Source organism: Solanum lycopersicum, chromosome 3 (assembly GCF_036512215.1).
Source record: "Solanum lycopersicum chromosome 3, SLM_r2.1".
Lineage (NCBI taxonomy): Eukaryota > Viridiplantae > Streptophyta > Magnoliopsida > Solanales > Solanaceae > Solanum > Solanum lycopersicum.
The window spans coordinates 51434859-51454853 of record NC_090802.1 but is presented as its reverse complement, the minus strand read 5'-3'; the positions used below and the strand labels follow the sequence as shown (position 1 = coordinate 51454853).

General features: G+C 29.0%; 1 protein-coding gene across 1 annotated transcript; it reads right to left on the bottom strand.

The window, feature by feature from the left end:
- Positions 1-1948: 1948 nt before the first annotated feature.
- On the bottom strand, positions 1949-4298 carry LOC101264300 (hexose carrier protein HEX6). The gene is made up of 3 exons (XM_019212946.3): positions 3841-4298; positions 3388-3710; positions 1949-3179 (listed from the first exon to the last, which is right to left on the bottom strand). Exons 1-3 carry the CDS (start codon positions 3974-3976, stop codon positions 2139-2141), a joined length of 1500 nt encoding a protein of 499 aa, XP_019068491.2. The 5' UTR covers positions 3977-4298; the 3' UTR covers positions 1949-2138.
- Between the last annotated feature and the right edge of the window lie 15697 nt (positions 4299-19995).

Here is a 19995-nt window from a genome sequence, read left to right as displayed (position 1 = left end):
AGAATGCCTAACCCGAAAATGCGTGACAGTAGAATTTCTGACCAGAGAACGCCTGATCTGATAATCCCTGACCCGAGAATGCCTGATCCGAGAATGTCTGGCCCAAGAATGCCTGACCCGAGAACGTCTCACCCCTAAACCCCCGACTCAAGAATGTCTATTGTAGAATGCCTGACTCAAGAACGCATAACCGAGAATACCTGACTCGAGAATGCCTAACCCGAGAATGCATGACCCGAGAATGACTAACCTGAGAATGTCTGGCCCGAGAATGCCTAACCCGAGAATGTCTGACTCGAGAATGCCTAACTTGAGAATGCTTGACTTGAGAATGCCTGACTAGAGAATGTCTGACCCGAGCGCGCATGATTCGAAACGCCTGACCCGAGAGTGCCAAACCCTAGAATGTCTAACCCGAGAGTGTCTGACCCAAGCATGTCTAACCTAAGAATGTCTGACCCGAGAATGCTTAAACCGATAATGCCTGCCCCAGGAAAATCTGACTCGAGAAAGCCTGACCCAAGAATGTCTGACCAAAGAATGAATGACCCAAGAACACCTGACTCGAGAACGCCTGTCCCGTGAATGCCTAACCTAAAACTGGCTGACCTTAGAATGCTAACCCGTGAATGCCTAACCCGATAACGCCTCACCTGAGAATGCCTAACCCGAGAATGCCTAACTTGAGAATGTCTGACCCAAGAGTCCTGACTCGAGAATGCATGACCCGTGAATATTTGACTCGAGAATGCCTAAACCGAGAATTCCTGACCCGAGAATGACTTACCCGAGAATATCTGACTCTAGAACGCCTGGCCCGAGAATGCCTGAATGGAGAATGTCTGACCCAAGAAGAACGTCTGACCCAAGAATGCCTGACCTAACAATACCTAACCCGAGAAAATCTGACCTGAGAACCCCTGAACCGAGAATGCCTTACCGGAGAATGTCTGACTGGAGAATGCCTTACCCTAGAATGCTTGACCGGAGAACGCCTAACAGAGAATGCTTAATCGGAGAATGCTTGGCCCGAGAATTCTTGACCTGAGAATGCCTGAAGGAAGAATACTTGACCCAAGAATGCATGACTCGAGAACGCCTACCCGAGAACCCTGACCCGACAATGAATGGCCCGACAACGCCTGAACCGACGACTGACCTAACAATGCCTTCCTTGAGAAAATTTGACTCGAGAATGCCTGACCCGAGAACGCCTGACTGGAGTCAAATGAATATCAAAATGGGAAATTTCTCGGAAACCCAAAAACTCAATTCGACAATTTTATTTAATACATATACAAGAAGAAGTTAAAAAGAGAAAAAAAAAAGCAACTCAATTCGACAATTTTATTTAATACATATACAAGAAGAAGTTAAAAAGAGAAAAAAAAGAATATGCTTCTGTTTTGCTTTAACTTAGATCTGTGATATTGCCGGATTAATGACTGGCATGCAACAAGAAGGAAAGTAGTTGTGATCAGTTTGAGGTGCAAAAAGGCATTTTGACTTCTTGATATTGATGATGAGAAAAAATGTAAGGAAAATGGGTTCAATGTTTTTTGCTTTAGGTATTTTAGATAAGATATATTGGTGTACTTGGTGTCAACTTTCAATTTTGGGTGTACACAAATACGAACATAAAATTGTATAAAGTTGAACAAGCAGATATTTGTTGTTCTATGTATTAAATTATGTCATGTAGGAGGGCATTTGTCTAATTGTTCAATTTTATACAAATTTAAATTTCTACTTGTACAAATCCAAAATTCGAGGACATAATTGAGTCAAGTCAAAGAGCTTGCTTATCTATTATGCCTTTATTTAGTTAGCTATTATGCCTTTATTTAGTTAGCTTTCTTCTTTCATTTGTTTGAGACTTTGAGGGAATAGATGTAAGATCAGAAATAAGAAAGGAAAGATAAAATTGAGCAGTAAACATATTATGTACTAGTTTGTCAAATTATGTCAATGAGACATACTTTTTTTTTATTGTGGAATGACAGATCAATATTGCGTAGTCTTTAATGGGAATTAGTTACTAAACACCTCGTTTCTAAGTAACCATAACCATAAATTTACAAATAGAGAAAGTAGACTTGTTTTGAATTGTTTAACCTTGATCTTCTTTGATGATACCTTCATTTTACAAATCTGTTCCAAAACCAGTGTTCCCTCCACACCCTGTCCATTTTCTCAATAGGCAAATTCTTGGTCTCTGGCAAAAAGAGGTAGACAAATGCAGTCATTATTGCCACCCAAACTCCAAAAAAGAAGAAAATCCCAAACTTGAAGTGGCACAACATGGCTAAAAATGTTTGACCAACCAAGAAAGTGAAGAGAAAGTTCACTGATACTGAAATACTTTGTCCCGCTGATCTTATCTCCAATGGAAATATTTCACTTGGAATTAACCATCCTAATGGCCCCCATGACAAACCAAAACCAGCTACATAGATGCATATCAACACCAAAATCACAAAGGCCCAACCTTTACTCAATCCACCATGATCCCCTAACTTAGCCCCCATTAACCCTCCTACTATCATTTGTGTAACAAACATTTGTATGCCTCCGAATATCAGCAGCCCTCTTCGGCCAACTTTATCAACAATCAGTATTGACAAACCTGTTGTCACAATTCCTACTGCTCCTGTTATGACAGAAGACAAAAGAGATGCACTTACACCTAGTCCAATCGTTCGAAACAGGATAGGAGCATAGAATGCAATGACATTAATTCCTGTGACTTGTTGGAAGAATGGTATCGCCACGGACATGACAAGTTGAGGCCTGTATTTTCTTTGTAAAATGTTCTTGAAAGGGTGTTTGATAGTTTTTGAAGTTTCACTAGCTACCATAATATCATCAAGTTCTGCTTGTACATCATCAGTGCCTCTGACTCTTTGCAGCAATCTTTTAACCTTTTCGTGATCATTTGTTCGTTGAATCAAGCTGTTGGGGGTATCTGGGAGGAACAACGCGCCTAATGTTAAAATGGATGCTGGGACTGCAGCCATAGCAAGAGATACTCTCCATCCCCAACCACCTTTGACCTTTTCAGTGCCATAATTTATGAGATTTGCTATTAAAACTCCAATTCCTACACTTAGTTGAAAGCTGTTATTGAATCCTCCTCTGTACTTGGATGGTGCCATTTCTGACAAATACAACGGTACAGCCTGCAAAGTTGTCACAACAAACTTAGGTTTTTAGCTTTAAGTGATAGCGTTAGACTAGTACGGAGTTTAAAAATGAAAGACTTTAGGCACATATCAAACGTACTGTTAGAACTTGTGGTTCTAAAACATGTCTTGACATTTGAGAGCATCTCGTTAAGAGTAAAAACGACGAGGTTCCAAACAAGGAAATGAGTATTATTTTTTTTACCTGATTGGCAAAACCAACACCAACACCTAGTAAGACTCTACCAATTATAAGCATATAGATATTAGAAGCAGCTCCACCAAGGGCTGCACCAGCGAGGAAGTTAGCTCCTCCAAGAAGGATCGACGCCTTGCGACCGTACGCTCTGGTGACTGATGAGGCAACAAAAGTAGCAAAAAGACCAGCCACATAAAGAGATGATGTGAATGATGTCAACAATTCACTATCAAATTTGCAGTAGTTACTAAGTTGTTTGTCTTCTTTCATCTTAATGTACACATCGTGAAAGAACTTTTTCAGAAATGGCTCCATAGATGTCACTCCACCTTCACATCATCCAAAACTTGGTGTTAGTGAAATAGAATACATCAATTGATTCACAGTAGAAATAAGTAAACATTCTTTTGTGTTCCCTTTGGACAATTGAGATTGTATATAAATTATGAAAAATCAAACCTGAAATTCCAATATCATATCCAAAGATTAGACCACCCATAGCAGCCATCATAGAAGCTAATATTACAAAACATGTCAGCTTTCCATGGTACTCTTCTCCATCATTTGCTGCTACCACTAATCCCCCCCCTGCCATACTTTTTCTTTTACTTTATATCAAGTGAACATACAAAGAACTAAAAGAGGGGCAGGGGACACTCATGTAATATTTATTTTTACTTATGATTCACATAAATAGTAAAATATTCCATAACAATGTAAAACCTAGGAGGAGAAAAGAGGAAGAAGGTTGAAGAGTTTTAAGCACAGTCCAAGTTGACTGCTAGAGATCAACATCAAATATGATCCACACACATGTGTGTGTTGATTATTCAAGAATTAATTGATTGATCCAAATTAAATAAAATTATTTATTGTGTGAATTAATAAACAAAAGATATTCTGATTCTGTAATCTTTATGACAGACTATGTTTTTGAAGATTATTAATTATATTTCCAGCATTATTGGAAAAATATCTTATTTTGATACTAATTACTAAAGTAGTAACTTATTTTAAGATTATGGACCAAACAAAAATAAAGACAGAATTAATTTTTTTATATCAACACAATTTATATTTATCCAACGTATCAACGAGCCCTTTATTTAAAAAGTACACTAGCCAACAAATTACTTCTTAGATTTAATAGAATAATTTAATTGTATCCAAATTAATATAAATTCAAAACATATCATGAATATACTGTGACCGGATAATTAACCTAAAAAATCATTCATTACAAATAAAATATTATTATTGTATTAAAAGAGAAACGGATAACTTACATATTGTAAAAAATTAATTACCTTTTATCTCTATTATTTATAATTACATAAATCTCATATTTTTTGATATTTTAGATATATAATTAAGGATTTCGATATACTATTGTCGATACATTATGTATCAACTTGTTGCACTTATTAAGGAAAAAAAAGTTGTAAAATCAATTTAAAATCTTTTAGTATTCATTTATTACACTAATTAAGGGGAGGGTGGGGGGGGACTGAAACTTAAATTAAGATCCCATAAAGTACGTTATTCCATTCAAAATTAGTGTCAAGAATTCAAAATCTTATAGTGTAACAAACCAAAAAAATCAAAAAATAAATTTCTTCTTTTTGTTCATCGTTTTTTCTATTTCATAGAAAAAATTTGTTGAAATTTTGGAAAGTAAGTGAGTTATGAAGGATTGTATGAAATTGTTGTTGGATAAACGATTTCTTTTGTGAATCTTCAAGTTCATCGAATATCATTTCAATTTTGATTTAAGATTGTCAAAAATTTTGAGATTCAAAATTCTTCTCCAGTTCATTGAAGATCCTTTCCGTTTTGATTCAAAATTGTTGAAAATTCTGGATTTCAAAATTATTCGCCTAGTTCATTGAAGATTCTTTCAATTTTGACTAAAATATCATAATTTTTGAGAAGATACATCATGAAGATCCTTTCAATTTAAATTGATAAGTGTTGTATTTCTACTAGATACACTAAATAAGAAACTGTTGTCGATAACATTTTAGGTTTGAGATCGATACATTATTATTTGGTAATTGTTATGTATCAGATACATTTAGTAAAAATTCAAATTTACGTAGCATAACTAAAAAATTAGTACATAATACATTATTATTTATGAATCTTATTTTGCTTGAGATCATGAAGATCCTTTTGATTTTTAAAATGATAAATGGTGTACTTCTACTAGATACATTAAATAAGTGTTACCCATAAGATTTTAAGTTTGGGATCAATACATTATCGTTTGGTAATTGTTATGTATCAGATACATTTAGTATAAATTTGAATTTATGTATCATAACTAAAAAAAATAGTGTATGATACATTATATTTATGTATCTTATTTTGTTTGAGAAATACTATATTTTAATTTTTTTTTTAAAAATACAATATATATGTAATTGTTTTAAAATAGCCTTTTTTTGGTGTGTGTGATAAATAACACAAAGTTTAAGTATCAAATATATTTATATTGAACGTAATAAACACTAATCAAAGATTCAGCGGTATTAGAGTTATGTATCAATACCTTAAATATGAACATCATATATTGCATAAAACAAAAGTTATTGATCAGTGATTTATCAGATCAATGATAAGACTAACAAAAATTAATTTAAGACTCAAAATAAGCGAGATACATTAAAAATATGTCTCTTTGATAGCGATGGTCATGCTATGGCTGATTCAACTTTTTTCTTCCTTTTTTCAAAGTTTTTCAATAGTAGAACATTAAAATAAATATATATTTTTCAAGAAAAATTTTCAACGACAATATAATTAACTAACTATGAAAAATTTACAATTATTATACTAACTATTACTAAATAAAAACTACTACTATTACTTTCTTCTAATTTACATTGTAAAAGTTTATCCATCACATAATTGTTTGTTCCACATAGATATGTTTCTAATCTAAGATATGTATTAGTGAGTTAGTATATATTTTTTTGGTAACATATAGTTGCTATTATATCTTTAAAATATTCATCTTTTTGAGGTTAAATTAAATTTTATCAAATACTAAATTTTTATTTTTAATTCGTTAATGCAATAATTTATATCAAATAGCAAAATATCATATTTTAAACTTGAATGAGAAAATAATTTTTAAGATTTTGTAACTTAAAATAGAGAGATTTGTCGAGTGAAATAAGGAAGGAATAAACATTGATTTTGGGAGATATGATTTATGTATCTTTGGGGGTTATAGAGTTATAAAATATGAGATTTTGAAAAATTTTAAAACTAGAAGAGAATAATAAAAATTATGAAAAAAAAGATATGTATATAAAAATTTTTTTGCATTAAAAAGTGGTTAATTGACAATAACATACTAAATATGACGAAATTACAAAAAAGAACTATCGAAGCTTGAACATTTATCAACAGTGGTTAATTGACAATAACATACTAAATATGACGAAATTACAAAAAAGAACTATCGAAGCTTGAACATTTATCAATAGTGGTTAATTAACAATAACATACTAAATATGACGAAATTACAAAAAAGAACTATCGAAGCTTGAACATTTATCAATCCAAACTACTTGTTAAATATAATAATTAAAAGATTGGACTTTGCCCGTTTTGTTGGGAAAAAACAAAATCTAAAACAAATAAACAAGTTTGGCCCAAATGCAAAAAATAGGAAGAAAAAAATGGACGTCTTATATAACTGACAAAAAAAATTCAATTCAGAATAATTATATGCATATGAAATGTATTGATATTTGATAGTGTATAGAATAATCTATAATCATATTTATACGATGTATAACTATATATATTAAAGATGTATATGTATTTATATATGTTGTTTGTATGATATTTATGAAATAACATTATATCGGAATAGCTTACATAATTATATTTTATAGGTATGGTATAGTTTGTTATGTAGTTTTTTATTTTGTATAAACCGTTTTTTTTTAATTTGTACTATATTTTACTTTTCCATTAAATAGTAACAATAGCCCTAAATATGGTAACAAACATTTACATAATCCCGTAATTAAGCTAAACATTCAAAATCAAATATTTTCTCATAAATGAATTTTATTGCGACTAAAAATTCATACAAACTTGTTTCTTAGAAGCTAAAATTTTTAATGTATATAAAGTTTATATATGAATGTAAATAAATTGAATATAAATTGTTTAATTTGCACCAAAATTGTAAAGTAATTATTATATACATATACCCACAAATCCCTCAAGCACTTTTGTATATAATAATTTAAAATACAAAAAAATTGCAATTTAAAATAAATTATTATACAAATAATTATACTAGATTTTTTTAAAGTAATTACTTAGATACATATATAACTAGTTGAATATAAAAAAAAATTGTATATGTATAAACAAAGTTTATATACGAATGTAAATATAATGAATATAGAAATATACAAAAAATTGTATATGCATAAACAAATTATATACGAATGTGAATAAAATGAATATAAATTGTTTGAATAATTGTATCATTTTTTCAAAGTAATTACTTATATACATATGTAACTAGTTGAATATACAAAAAACTTAAAATATGAATATAACAATACAAAATACCTTGATCAGTTTTGTATATAATAATTCATTGTACAAACAACTATATACATAACATTCAAATAGGTAATTCTTATAGATTGAGATGATCCATTCATTCTCATTTTGAACTTGTAATATGATGAGAAAAGAAGATTTTTTTTAAAAAAAATATGAAAAACTAAAAAGCATAGTACATATACAATTGTTGCATAAAACAAACGTAATTGTAGCAGTGATGTGTCAGATCAATAATAACACTAACAAAAACTAATTTAAGACACAAAATAAACGAGATACATTAAAAATCTGTATCTTTGATAGTGATGCTCATGCTATGACAAATCCAACTTTTTTCTTCCTTTTTTTTGATGTTTTTCAATAGTAGAAACATTAAAAATATTATATATTTCAAGAAAAATTTTCAATGACAATATAATTAACTAACTATGAAAAGTTTACAAATACTATACTAATTATTACTAAATAAAAACCACTACTATTACTTTCTTCTAATTTACATTGTAAAAGCTTATCCATCACATAATTATTTGTTCCACGTAAATATGTTTCTAATCAAAGATGTATTAGTGAGTTAGTATATATTTTTTTGGTAACATATATATTTTGATGTTATATCTTTAATAAAATAGTGATAATTCATCTTTTTGAGATTAAACTAAATTTTCTTAAATACTAAATTTTCATTGTTATTTCGGTAATTCAATAGTATATATTAATTAGCAAAATATCATATAAACTTGAATGATAAAATAACTTTTAAGATTGTGTAACTTAAAATAGAGAGAGATTTGTGGAGTGAAATAAGAAAGGAATAAATATTGATTTTCGGAGATATGATTTATGTATCTTTGGTAGGTTAGAGAGTTATGTGGAATTTTGAAAATTTTTAAAATTAGTAGGAAATAATGAAAATTATGGAAAAAAAGATGTGTATATAAATATTTTTGCATGAAAAAGTGGTTAATTGACAATAACTACTAAATATGATGAAATTACAAAAAAAAGAACTATCTAAGCTCGAACAATTATCAATCCAAACTACTTATTAAATATAATAATTTAAAGATTGGACTTTGCCCGTTTTGTTGGAAAAAATCAAAATCTAAAACAAATAAACAAGCTTGGCCCAAATGCAAAAAATAGGGGAAAAAAGGAAAAAAATACATAAATTGATACAGTTTAATAAATAATTACTGATTTTAGTAATACTTTTTATTTATTACCATTTATAGCAATCGTATGTTAAATCTGTCATATGTATTAAAAGTGAATTATGTATGTAATATATATGAATTATATATAAATTATAATTGTTTTTTAAATATATTATGTTTGTTTGATAAAAATTTGACAAATTGTATTATAAGTGAATTAAAATATGTGATAAATAAATTATTTATCATTAAAATTTGTATTATATATGAATAAAAAATTGTTATTTATAATATTAATTAAACTTATATTATAAATAAAATAAAAGTGATTAAGTGAAAAAGAAATATTATTACTATAAATTGTAAATATTTTATTATTATAATATATTTATGTAAGTTTTCGAAGAAAAAAAATGGACGTCTTATATAACAATACAGATGACAAAAAAATTCAATTCAGAATAATCATATGCATATGAAATGTATTGATAGTGCATAGAATAATATATAATCATGTTTATATGATGTATAACACTATATATTAAAGATGTATATGTATTTATATATGTCGTTTATATGATATTTATCTATTTATATATTTTTCAATCTCGACCAACTCAAATCTCTTCTAAACTATATCATGAGCTACTGTCCATATCTTCTCCGAGGGGTTGATTTTTGGTTCAATTTAAATCAATTCGAAACTTCTTTTTAACTGATAACTAAATGATCCTGAGTAATCAAAAAATATATTATTATTATTTATTATATAGAAAATTTCATAAAAGGCTATATGTAGTGTATATCATGTTGCTCAGCGAGACTTTTGCTATATAAAATTATATTGCTATATTTATGAGTGTTCTGGCGTCATTAAATGAGCAACTCTTTAGCTGACTCAAGTAATTAACGAAACAATGTGATCAATTACATTATTTTACAAAATTTTCGTTATTGCTAGCTATAAAATTGTAGCTGAGAAATAAATTGAAAACAAAATTTGAAGATTTTTATTTACCCAATTGGCCTCGTTTTTGGTTTGTTTGCTTATTGGATTGTGGATCGGAGTATTAAAGTTAGTCTATATTGTTGGGGTGTATCAACAATTCAAGTTCTGATACGATATTTCGGGATCTTAAGCTCAGAGAACAATTACATAGAATATGTAATTGATGGTAATTGGTATCACGATTCTTTTGGATATATGATGTATCACAATATTTTTTTTATTTTCTACATTATGATGCCTTTTCGATAGATGATTTATCATGGTACCTTTCAATACTTCTCACCATGAGAACCTTCTGATAGAATATCTTTTCGATCTACTACATCATGATATCTTTTTGATAGATAATTTATCATTGGTACCTTATCGATATTTTAGATTACACGATCTTTCTGATAGATGATGTATCATGATATATTTTCAATACTTTTCATAGTGGTATTTTTATTTATTGTATCATGATACAACACATATTGATATCAGTCCGATACATGTTTTATCAGGATACATTTTCGATATATCATATATGATCATCATACCTTTTAGATTTACAATGTATCATGATCCAATATATACGTTAAATCACATACCTCTTTAATACTTTTTGTTTGGATGACTTTCCATTAGAAACAGTTTTATCATTGGAGGAAGAAATATTTAAATATACGTACCGTTATTTAAAATCTTTATATGATATGAATAATCATATAAATGTGAATTTTGAAAAATCTCTAATTTGAACGTGAAGAAACAAAATTGTGCTAGATTGATGAAGTCAAGTGAGAGAGAGAAATACAAATAATGTAGGTGAAAAAAAGACTAGATAAAAAGTTAGTCAAATATAATATTTAATTATGCATGAAATGGAAAATTAGGTATAACCATGTAAATCTTTTGCTATTAAAGTAATATTGTAGCTTTATATGAAAGTAAAGTTTTAACGAGTAAATAAGTTTTTTTTACTAATTTATAAGTTAATGGAATAAGGTTTTTTACTAATTTATATTTTTCTATCGACTAATTTGAAAATAATCAAATAATAATAAGGGAAAATTGTATATAATAGCAAACTAATAACCTAAAATAAATGGAATAGCTAGTGTTTGATTTAATTGTGCTCCATAGCAAACGTTAGCTAAAATTTGCCAGCGTCTCTCACCCAAAAATCTCGCTCGCCACTCTCCATTCTCGCTCGCCTCTCTTGCTTTATATACAAAAGTGTATAATTCTGTTTCTGTTTTGTATAAAGCGAGAGAAAATTGTATATACACATGCAAAAATATATATCTTCGTGTTATACACTTAATCATACAATTTACAAACATTTTACTTCAAATATTGTAGAGAGAAAGGCCAACGAATTATACAATTGTGAATTATACAATTGCAGTGAAATACAATTTTCTCTAGCTTTATACAACAGAAGTGTATATATTGTGGTTCTGTTTTTGTATAAAGCGAGAAAAACATTTATCTTCTTGCTATACACTTATAATTATGCAATATACATACATTTTAATTCGACTCAACTGTATGCAAAACAAATTATACAATTGCAGCGAAATAGGCTAGCGAATTATACAATTTAGGTCAGTAAATTATACAATTGTATATGTATAGCGAATTATACAGTTTTATGTTTGCTATGAAGCGCAATTATGTAAACTTTGTTATAGCATATAAATATAAATTTTTTGTTTGCTATATATAAAAGTTGCCCTAATAATATTAATGAAAAGTCTTTTAAGTATTTATTTTTGGGATCAATGAATGTGTCACGTATGACCAGAGGAAGTATAACATATGTTGATTTGCATTTATTAGACAATAAAATGGGCATGAAGGATTATAGTGGCTAATGGCTATGATGGGTACCGGCAAAAGTACATATAACGTGAATATACTATGGATACATATTGTGTGAAATATGTATCTACACCAAATATATAACATATATATATTATTATACACATTCAGTGTTGGTACAATTTGTATACATCCTGTACATGCAACTTATAACACACATATATAAAGTGAGTATTAATATATCTGATATATGAAAAGTGTATACTCTTTTTCTTACAAACTTCGTTCAGTTCAATCAATCTCCTCCAACATTGGAATGGTGAAGACGGGGTGGTGGTGATGTTTCTTGTGGGTGGCAAAAATGCCTTACAAATGGTGGAAGAGGAATTATATGGATGTGTAAATTTTGGGCCAACCCGACAAAAGTCCATGTTAATTGGAGTAATTTCCTAGATAGTCAGTCATCTATACATGAAAAATTATCTAGAAATATCATTTATGTTTGTTTCAGGATTACAATATATACAACTTTGCATATTTTCTTCAAAATATATTTGACACAAAAAAATACATTATTTCTCTCCAACTAGGATGCCATGTCACATTTTTTAATTTATTATCAATATTTTTTTAACTCTTTTAAAGAACCGAAGGAACTACATATTTTCTTGAAGAATCGGAGGAGCTCATATTACAGTTCTTAATGTAATTCTTTTACTGGGTAATATATGAGTTTGTCTATTTTTTTAAAAAAAATCTATTTTATACATAATAGGAGAAGTAAAAGTGTCACATGTCAACACCACAAATATTCAAGAATTTTAATTTTTCAAAAAGACATTTTAAATATGCTCTAAAAATCTTTAAAAAACAAGAATTTTAATATAGTTATTTTAAATAGAAAATAAAAGTTCTTTTGTTAAAAAAAACTGTAACGACTAAAAATGGATGATTTTTAAATGCCTTTAATTTCAATTTTAAAGGAAAATGAAATTGTTTTTTTTTTTTATAAAAACAGTAATGGCTATTACTGAAAAAAATGAATGATCTTTAAATGCTTCAAATTTTAATTTTTAAGGTTAAAAAATGAAAAATGAAAATTGAATTATTTTATAAAAAAAACTGTAATGTCTATTTATATATATCACACTTTCAGTGATTTAGGAATGCTTCAACAAAATAGAATGTAGAAATATCTATCTAAATAGGAGAAGAGAAAGTGCACCATAAAAAAACTATAATTATTATTTTAAAAATTAATTAAAAAACATATAGTTAAAAAAAATAATTATCATAAAAAAATTAAAAAAACTTATTTTTAAAAAATAGTTAAAACAATCCATTAGTAGTTAGTTGTAGAAATGGGGTACTCTTTTTTTCATTCATTTTTAAAATTTATCTTTATATATCTAAAGAATATTTTTAAAAAAAATAACATAAATAGAAAATAATATTTTTTTAAAAAAACATATTGCAACCTAACGTTTAAATAGATTTAAAGCATAACTTTTTTAATAATAAAAAATAAATAATGTGACATGACATCTTAATAGGAAAGAGATAATATATTTTTTGTGTCAAATATAGTTTGAGGAAATTAGGTAAAGTTAGGTGATATTATAGTCCTAAAACAAACATTAGTGGTATTCCTAGGTAATTTCCTAAACATTTATGTAGGGAAATTACTCCTTTAATTTCCACAGCCCATATCTCTTTATAAGGGAAGGACCCTTACCTGTTTTTATACTTAATAGTTTATTGAAAAATTACGTGTATAAGCAAAACATAATAGTTAATTAGTTAACACAACTAGAGTTTGTCTTAATTATAATTCACGATCTACTTTTAGCTATAATTACGTAACTCAACTTTTTAGTTTTGTATAATTTGCACGTTTGTATATTTCAAAATTTGTATAATATAATTTGTATAGCTTTTGTATAATTCAAAATTTGTATAATATAATTTATACGAATGTTTACACTTTTGATGTTTGTAGTTGTATAAATTTGTTGTTTTGATTTTGTACAAAATAACTGAATCATACAGATTACCAGCGAATCATACGAACTTGCGAAATTATGCGGATTATACAAATGAGACAGCTTAAACGGTATCTACAACCCGTAAATATGCAAACTATAATCATGACATAGAACTGAGTTTATTATAGTGGTTATTTGTGAAAGTTTCCCTAGTTTATACGTACCATAGTAAGTTTGAATATTTTGAGAAGGATTTCTTTAAGGAAAAATTACATAAATAATTATTGGTATTAACGATACTTATTTAATTATTACGATTTACCTTAATACACAATTATACTATGATAAATTTGCACTATATATTAAAAGTGAATTATACATTCAATATAGATGTATCATAATTATTTTAAAATATATTATGCAATCAAAATGTATAATAAAGGTATTATCTATCCAGAGGCGAACCCAAGATTTAAAGGGTTTGGGTGCATCAATATAAACATAAAATAAAAATAGGCTAACCATAGTAAGTTTGAATATTTTGAGAAGGATTTCTTTAAGGAAAAATTACATAAATAATTATTGGTATTAACGATACTTATTTAATTATTACGATTTACCGTAACACACAATGATACTATGATTAGGGGTGTGCAAAAATCGAGCCAATAAAATGTCATTGAGTTATTGTTATTGGGTTATTGGGTTTTTAATGGGTTTAGAAAAAATAATTATTGGGTTATTGGGTTATTGGATCGGTTTTGGTTTTTTCTAATGGGTTATTGGGTAAACCGATAATCCAATAAGACGATAGTTATTTACTACTTTACCCTTCCTCAATATTAAATATACATAATTTAATACATAAATAGATTCAATATTAGCTTTTCAGGCTATGTGATTTTTTGGTTAGGAAATTGGTGAAAACTTTGTTGATTATCTAGTGGATCAAGCAACTGTTCAAGATTGTCTCATTGAAATATTTTATTTTAGTTTTAATTCTAGTTCGTAACTGTAGACGATAGCTTTTGCAAGTTTGTGAATGTTAGTAATTTGATCAACATTCAAAGTTTTCTATAATGTTTTGGCAGTAAGTTGGTAACATGTAATTATAACATACGTACTATTATATATTATTTGATCGATATTTTCTTATTGGGTTAACTGAAACCGAACCGATAACATCAAAAACCGATAAACTGGTAAAAAATTTCTTATTGGTTTGTTATTGGGTTAGCATATTTTAAAACCGAAAACCGATAAACCGAACCGATTATATATAAAATCAAACCGAACCGATCGATGCACACCCCTAACTATGATAAATTTGCACTATATATTAAAAGTGAATTATGCATGCTATATAGATGTATCATAATTGTTTTAAAATATATTATGCAATTAAAATGTGTAATAAAGGTATAATCCATCCAGAGGCGAACCCAAGATTTAAAGGGTTTGGGTGCATCAATATAAACATAAAATAAAAATAGGCTTAAGTGGGATTCAAACCATGGTTTAAAGGGTGGTATCTCTACCTTTTACGAATTGCGCAAGAGCACTTTTATATTTTTTATGAGGGCACTGTTAACTATAACTTAGTTTCTACCAGTTTTTCAAAATAGATATACATATATGCATATGATTTTTTCAAAAGTTACCGGATGCACGTGCACCCCGCAGTATAGGGTGGGTCCTCTCCTGTATCCATCAATAAAAATTGTATCATATGTATTTTATAAATGGTTCACTGTAATATGTATTAAAATTGTATTATAAATGTTAAAGGTAAAATTTTTTACTGCTATAAAGGATAAATATTTTTACTATAACATATTTACATAATTTTCCCATTTTTTAAAAGAAAATAACCACTTTTAATATCCACTATAAAATATTAGTCATTATTTTAGGATAAGAAAAAAGGTTTTGAGGAGCAATTGACATATTATATTTACTAATGTCAAGGATTTGCATGTATATTATAAATAAATTGTACACATCTTAATACAAAGGTGGTTTGGTAGAGTAGAATAAGAAATAATTCATGCATTGTTTTTGTGTATTAGTAATATTTTGTTGTGTATATTTTTTTAGCTTATTAATCATACACTCTATTATATATTGAGGAGTGTACTACTAATACATAGAAATACAAATCCATAATGTTAGTAATGCAAGGGGAGGAGATCTAATGCATGCATTAGGCATTAGTATTGTTAAAAATTCATTGCCCTTCAAGTTACTTTTCTATATCTTTCCATCATATTCGTGGAGGATATCTTTATAACTAATAATTTTTTAAAAAAAACTTTTTAAACACACTAAATTAAACAATACGTAAAAAATAATTTATGTATAATTAATAAAAAATAACTAATACAAATATTATTAATATTTACACTACTCTATTTAACATTGTTCTAATATATATGTACTATCAAACGATAGTGAAATATTAAAAAAAGTATATTAAATAATTACTAAGGACCTATAATCTAATTCTCAACAGATTCAGAAATAATAATGAGTCACATCGTTCGATACTAATAATATCTTGATGGCAACTATATTAAAGCAAATAATTAAAATAAAATGTCACGTCTGATAAATCATAGAACCCCTCTGTTTCTTTTTCTTTCTTCCAAAATATTAAATAGATTTCAAGAAAAAGAAAAAAGTAGGCAAGTGTTATAAAATCAAGCTCATAAGAATATAATCATAAAGAGAAGAAGACAAGAGAAGTAGATAGAAGAAGAGGAATTTTCTTCTTATTCAAGTGTATTCAAGTCTCATATATATCTATTACAATAGTGAATGAACAACCCTATTTAAAGAGTGAGAAATCACTCCAAAGGTCACCATATTAAGTATCATAATAAATAGATACATTCTTATCCAAAAAGGTTCATGTAATCTAGTGAATATGAATGGTTGTTCATGTACCAACCTTATGCACTATCCACTCATTCAATGAATTTATAACACTCCCCCTTGGATGTCCATAGATAATGTGCCTCGTTAAAACCTTACTAGGAAAAACCCTATGGGAAAAAATTCTAGTGAAGGAAAAAGAGTACACATATCTTTTGATACGCACCATTTGTTGCCTCATTAAAAACCTTGCCAGGAAAACCCAGTGGGAAAAAAACCTCGATCAAGGGAAAAAGAGTGCAACGCGTATTGTACTCCCCTGATTAAAACATCACTTAATTTCTTGTGATGATGTCTCCAATCTTCGTACATTATGGTTGGTATATTCCTTTTTTAAAGAAAAACAACACATTTCTTGAATATGGTGTGTCATTTATCTCAACCAGACGCACTTTTGACTTGCTCCATGGAGGACTTTTATTTCTGCAGAGCAACATTTGCTTCATTGATCCCCAGGATATTATTATGCCTCCACATGCAAACACATAGCGTGCTTGAGATAGAGCTTTATGCGGATCAGATAAATATTCTGCATCTGCGTAATCAATCAATTTTGTCTTGGATTCCTCGGGATAGAATAAACCCATAACTATGGTCCTTCGAGGATATTCAATCATGTGCTCAACACCATTTCAATGTCCTTTTATCGGGGAGAAACTGAATCTTGCCAGTAAATTTACTGCAAAATAAATATCTGGTCAAATATTGTTAGTAAGATGCACTAGTGCCCTGATTGCACCAAGATAGAGTTTCATCACCAAGAAACTCTTCATCCTTCTTTTGAGATCAAACTGAATCATCATTTATGTCAAGTGATCTCTTAATCATTGGGGTACTCAATGAATGCCATATATCCACATAAAATTGCATCAAAATTTTTCAATGTATGTGCACTGTTAGAAAAATATTTTATTTGTCAAATTAACAATCTGTAGGTCTAGACAAAATTTTGTCTTACCAAGACTTTTTCATAAAAATACAAGGAAAATTAGGGTCATTCTTTTGTACCCTTTTTCTTCCTTGACTATTTCAATCCATATAAGGATTTTTGAAGCTTTATTGGAAAAGTTTCTTTCAAACTCTTATATGCTTCAGACACCTCGATTGTTTCAAGAATTTTCATATAACCTTCATTGTCTAGCTAGACATTATAATTATTCATTTACATGCATTCAAGTTTTCATATGTTGCCAGATCAAAACAAACCTCATTTCATCCACCAAAGGAGAAAACATCTCCACTAATGTCAGGATTTTTGCGATAAACCTTTATGCCCCAAGGCACAAACCGTATTTGATATCTTACGGTTATACTATCGATAATAATTTATTTGTACCCCACTGACATTATACCTTGATTTATGGACTACCAGTCCAAAATGTCACTTTTCTAAGTGAAACAAAATATACTTGAATTGTGCATTTTACTTGGCCAACCATTTATCTGTTCACACTATATGACAGATTTGAATTCAAGATCCTCATCACAATTTATATCATTGAGCGCTTCCTCATAATAAAGATACCGTTGACGGTTATTTGATATCGATTCCAAAAAGACATAACTTATCGAGATCTCTTCATTTTTCATTATTTCAGGTACCTGAACCTTTTTCAAGATTTTATGAAGTGTTATGTCAATGTGCTCTTTTATAGCACTTGCCTCATTATCATGACCATCTTGATCATTTGCTACTTCCTTCTTCAAGGAATTTTATATTTGGAATCGATTGGTCTATTACGCTTCCGGCATATCATAGACTCTGTCCTTCAAGGACTTCACATTGGAGCATTTGCAGCTGAATTATATCATAGGGTCAGTGCATTCATCTGGCAACTGATTTGCAACATTATGCAATTGAATTATCCCTTGAACTTTAAGTTCACATATTTATTTTAACGAGGATCTAGATAATTCATAATTAACCTCACACATAATTTTCAGCTGTCAATCATCTCTCCCCCTAATGCTAGAAAATCTAACATTCATTCCAACCTTATTTGGAAGTTCATCTTTGTGCGTGATGGAGCAATTAAAATCATAATCGCACATTCAACATTTTAGATGAAAATTATATGGTTCCTGACCCTGAACCAATTTTAATGGGAAAACCTTGTTGGTTTGATGCATACATGTGTTGCTACATGTTAAACAAAATTATCTCATACCAAATCTTATTTGGGAGTTTTGTTCTCATAACCATGATTTAGCTATAATTGGAGGCATACAATTTCTGCTAAATCAACCAGCATTATCAATATAATTTCATAATTTGGAACTATGCTATTAATTTTAACAATTCGAGCAAACAACCTTACAAAAACCAATTTGTAAGTTGACAACAAAATACATGTGACCATCGCATAGATGCATTAATCATATAGTTGCAAATGATCCACATGACAGGTGAACAGGCCCATATTCACCCTTTTATATGTTCCAAAAATTTTTAGGGGATTACAGTCCCGACCTTATCTGGTACAATGATCATTTTATCAAGAGAACAAGCAACACAAGAGAATTCTTGAAGAATCTTTATTTCTTCATCATACAAATCACCTAAATTCTCAATCACGTTTGCATTACATTTAATCGGAATGGTCAATGTCACGACCCAAATCGGGCCGCGACTGGCACCCACACTTACCCTCCTATGTGAGCGAACCAACCAATCTAAACCTTAACATTTCAATATAATATCAACAGAAAGTAATGCGGAAGACTTAAACTCATTAATAAAATCAATAACTATTTTTATTCCCAAAATCTGGAAGTCATCATCACAAGAACATCTATCTTCAAATTACTAAAGCTAAGAGTATCTAAGAAACTAAACATAAATAATAGCTAGTCTATGCTAGAACTTCAAGGCATCAAGACATGAAGAAGAAGATCCAGTCCAAGATAGAAGCTTTAGCTCACCCTGAAATCTGGTGTGTTGAAGACTGGCTAGAGTTGCGGTTGAGTTGAAGACGACGGCACGTTTGCTGGACTCCGCAAATAATCAAAAGGAAAACATACAAGTAGGGGTCAGTACAAAACACGGGTACTGAGTAGATATCATCGGCCAACTCAAAATAGAAAACAGTATATATCAGATCATATCATAAATCAACTACAATAC

What these genes read in the sequence shown, in the direction of transcription:
- LOC101264300 (XM_019212946.3), bottom strand. Translation starts at nt 3,976, where the DNA reads ATGGCAGGGGGGGGATTAGTGGTAGCAGCAAATGATGGAGAAGAGTAC. An exon ending in ATATGATATTGGAATTTCAG is followed by an intron (nt 3,711 to 3,840) that starts GTTTGATTTTTC and finishes GATGATGTGAAG; the next exon opens with GTGGAGTGACATCTATGGAG. An exon ending in GTGTTGGTTTTGCCAATCAG is followed by an intron (nt 3,180 to 3,387) that starts GTAAAAAAAATA and finishes ACAACTTTGCAG; the next exon opens with GCTGTACCGTTGTATTTGTC.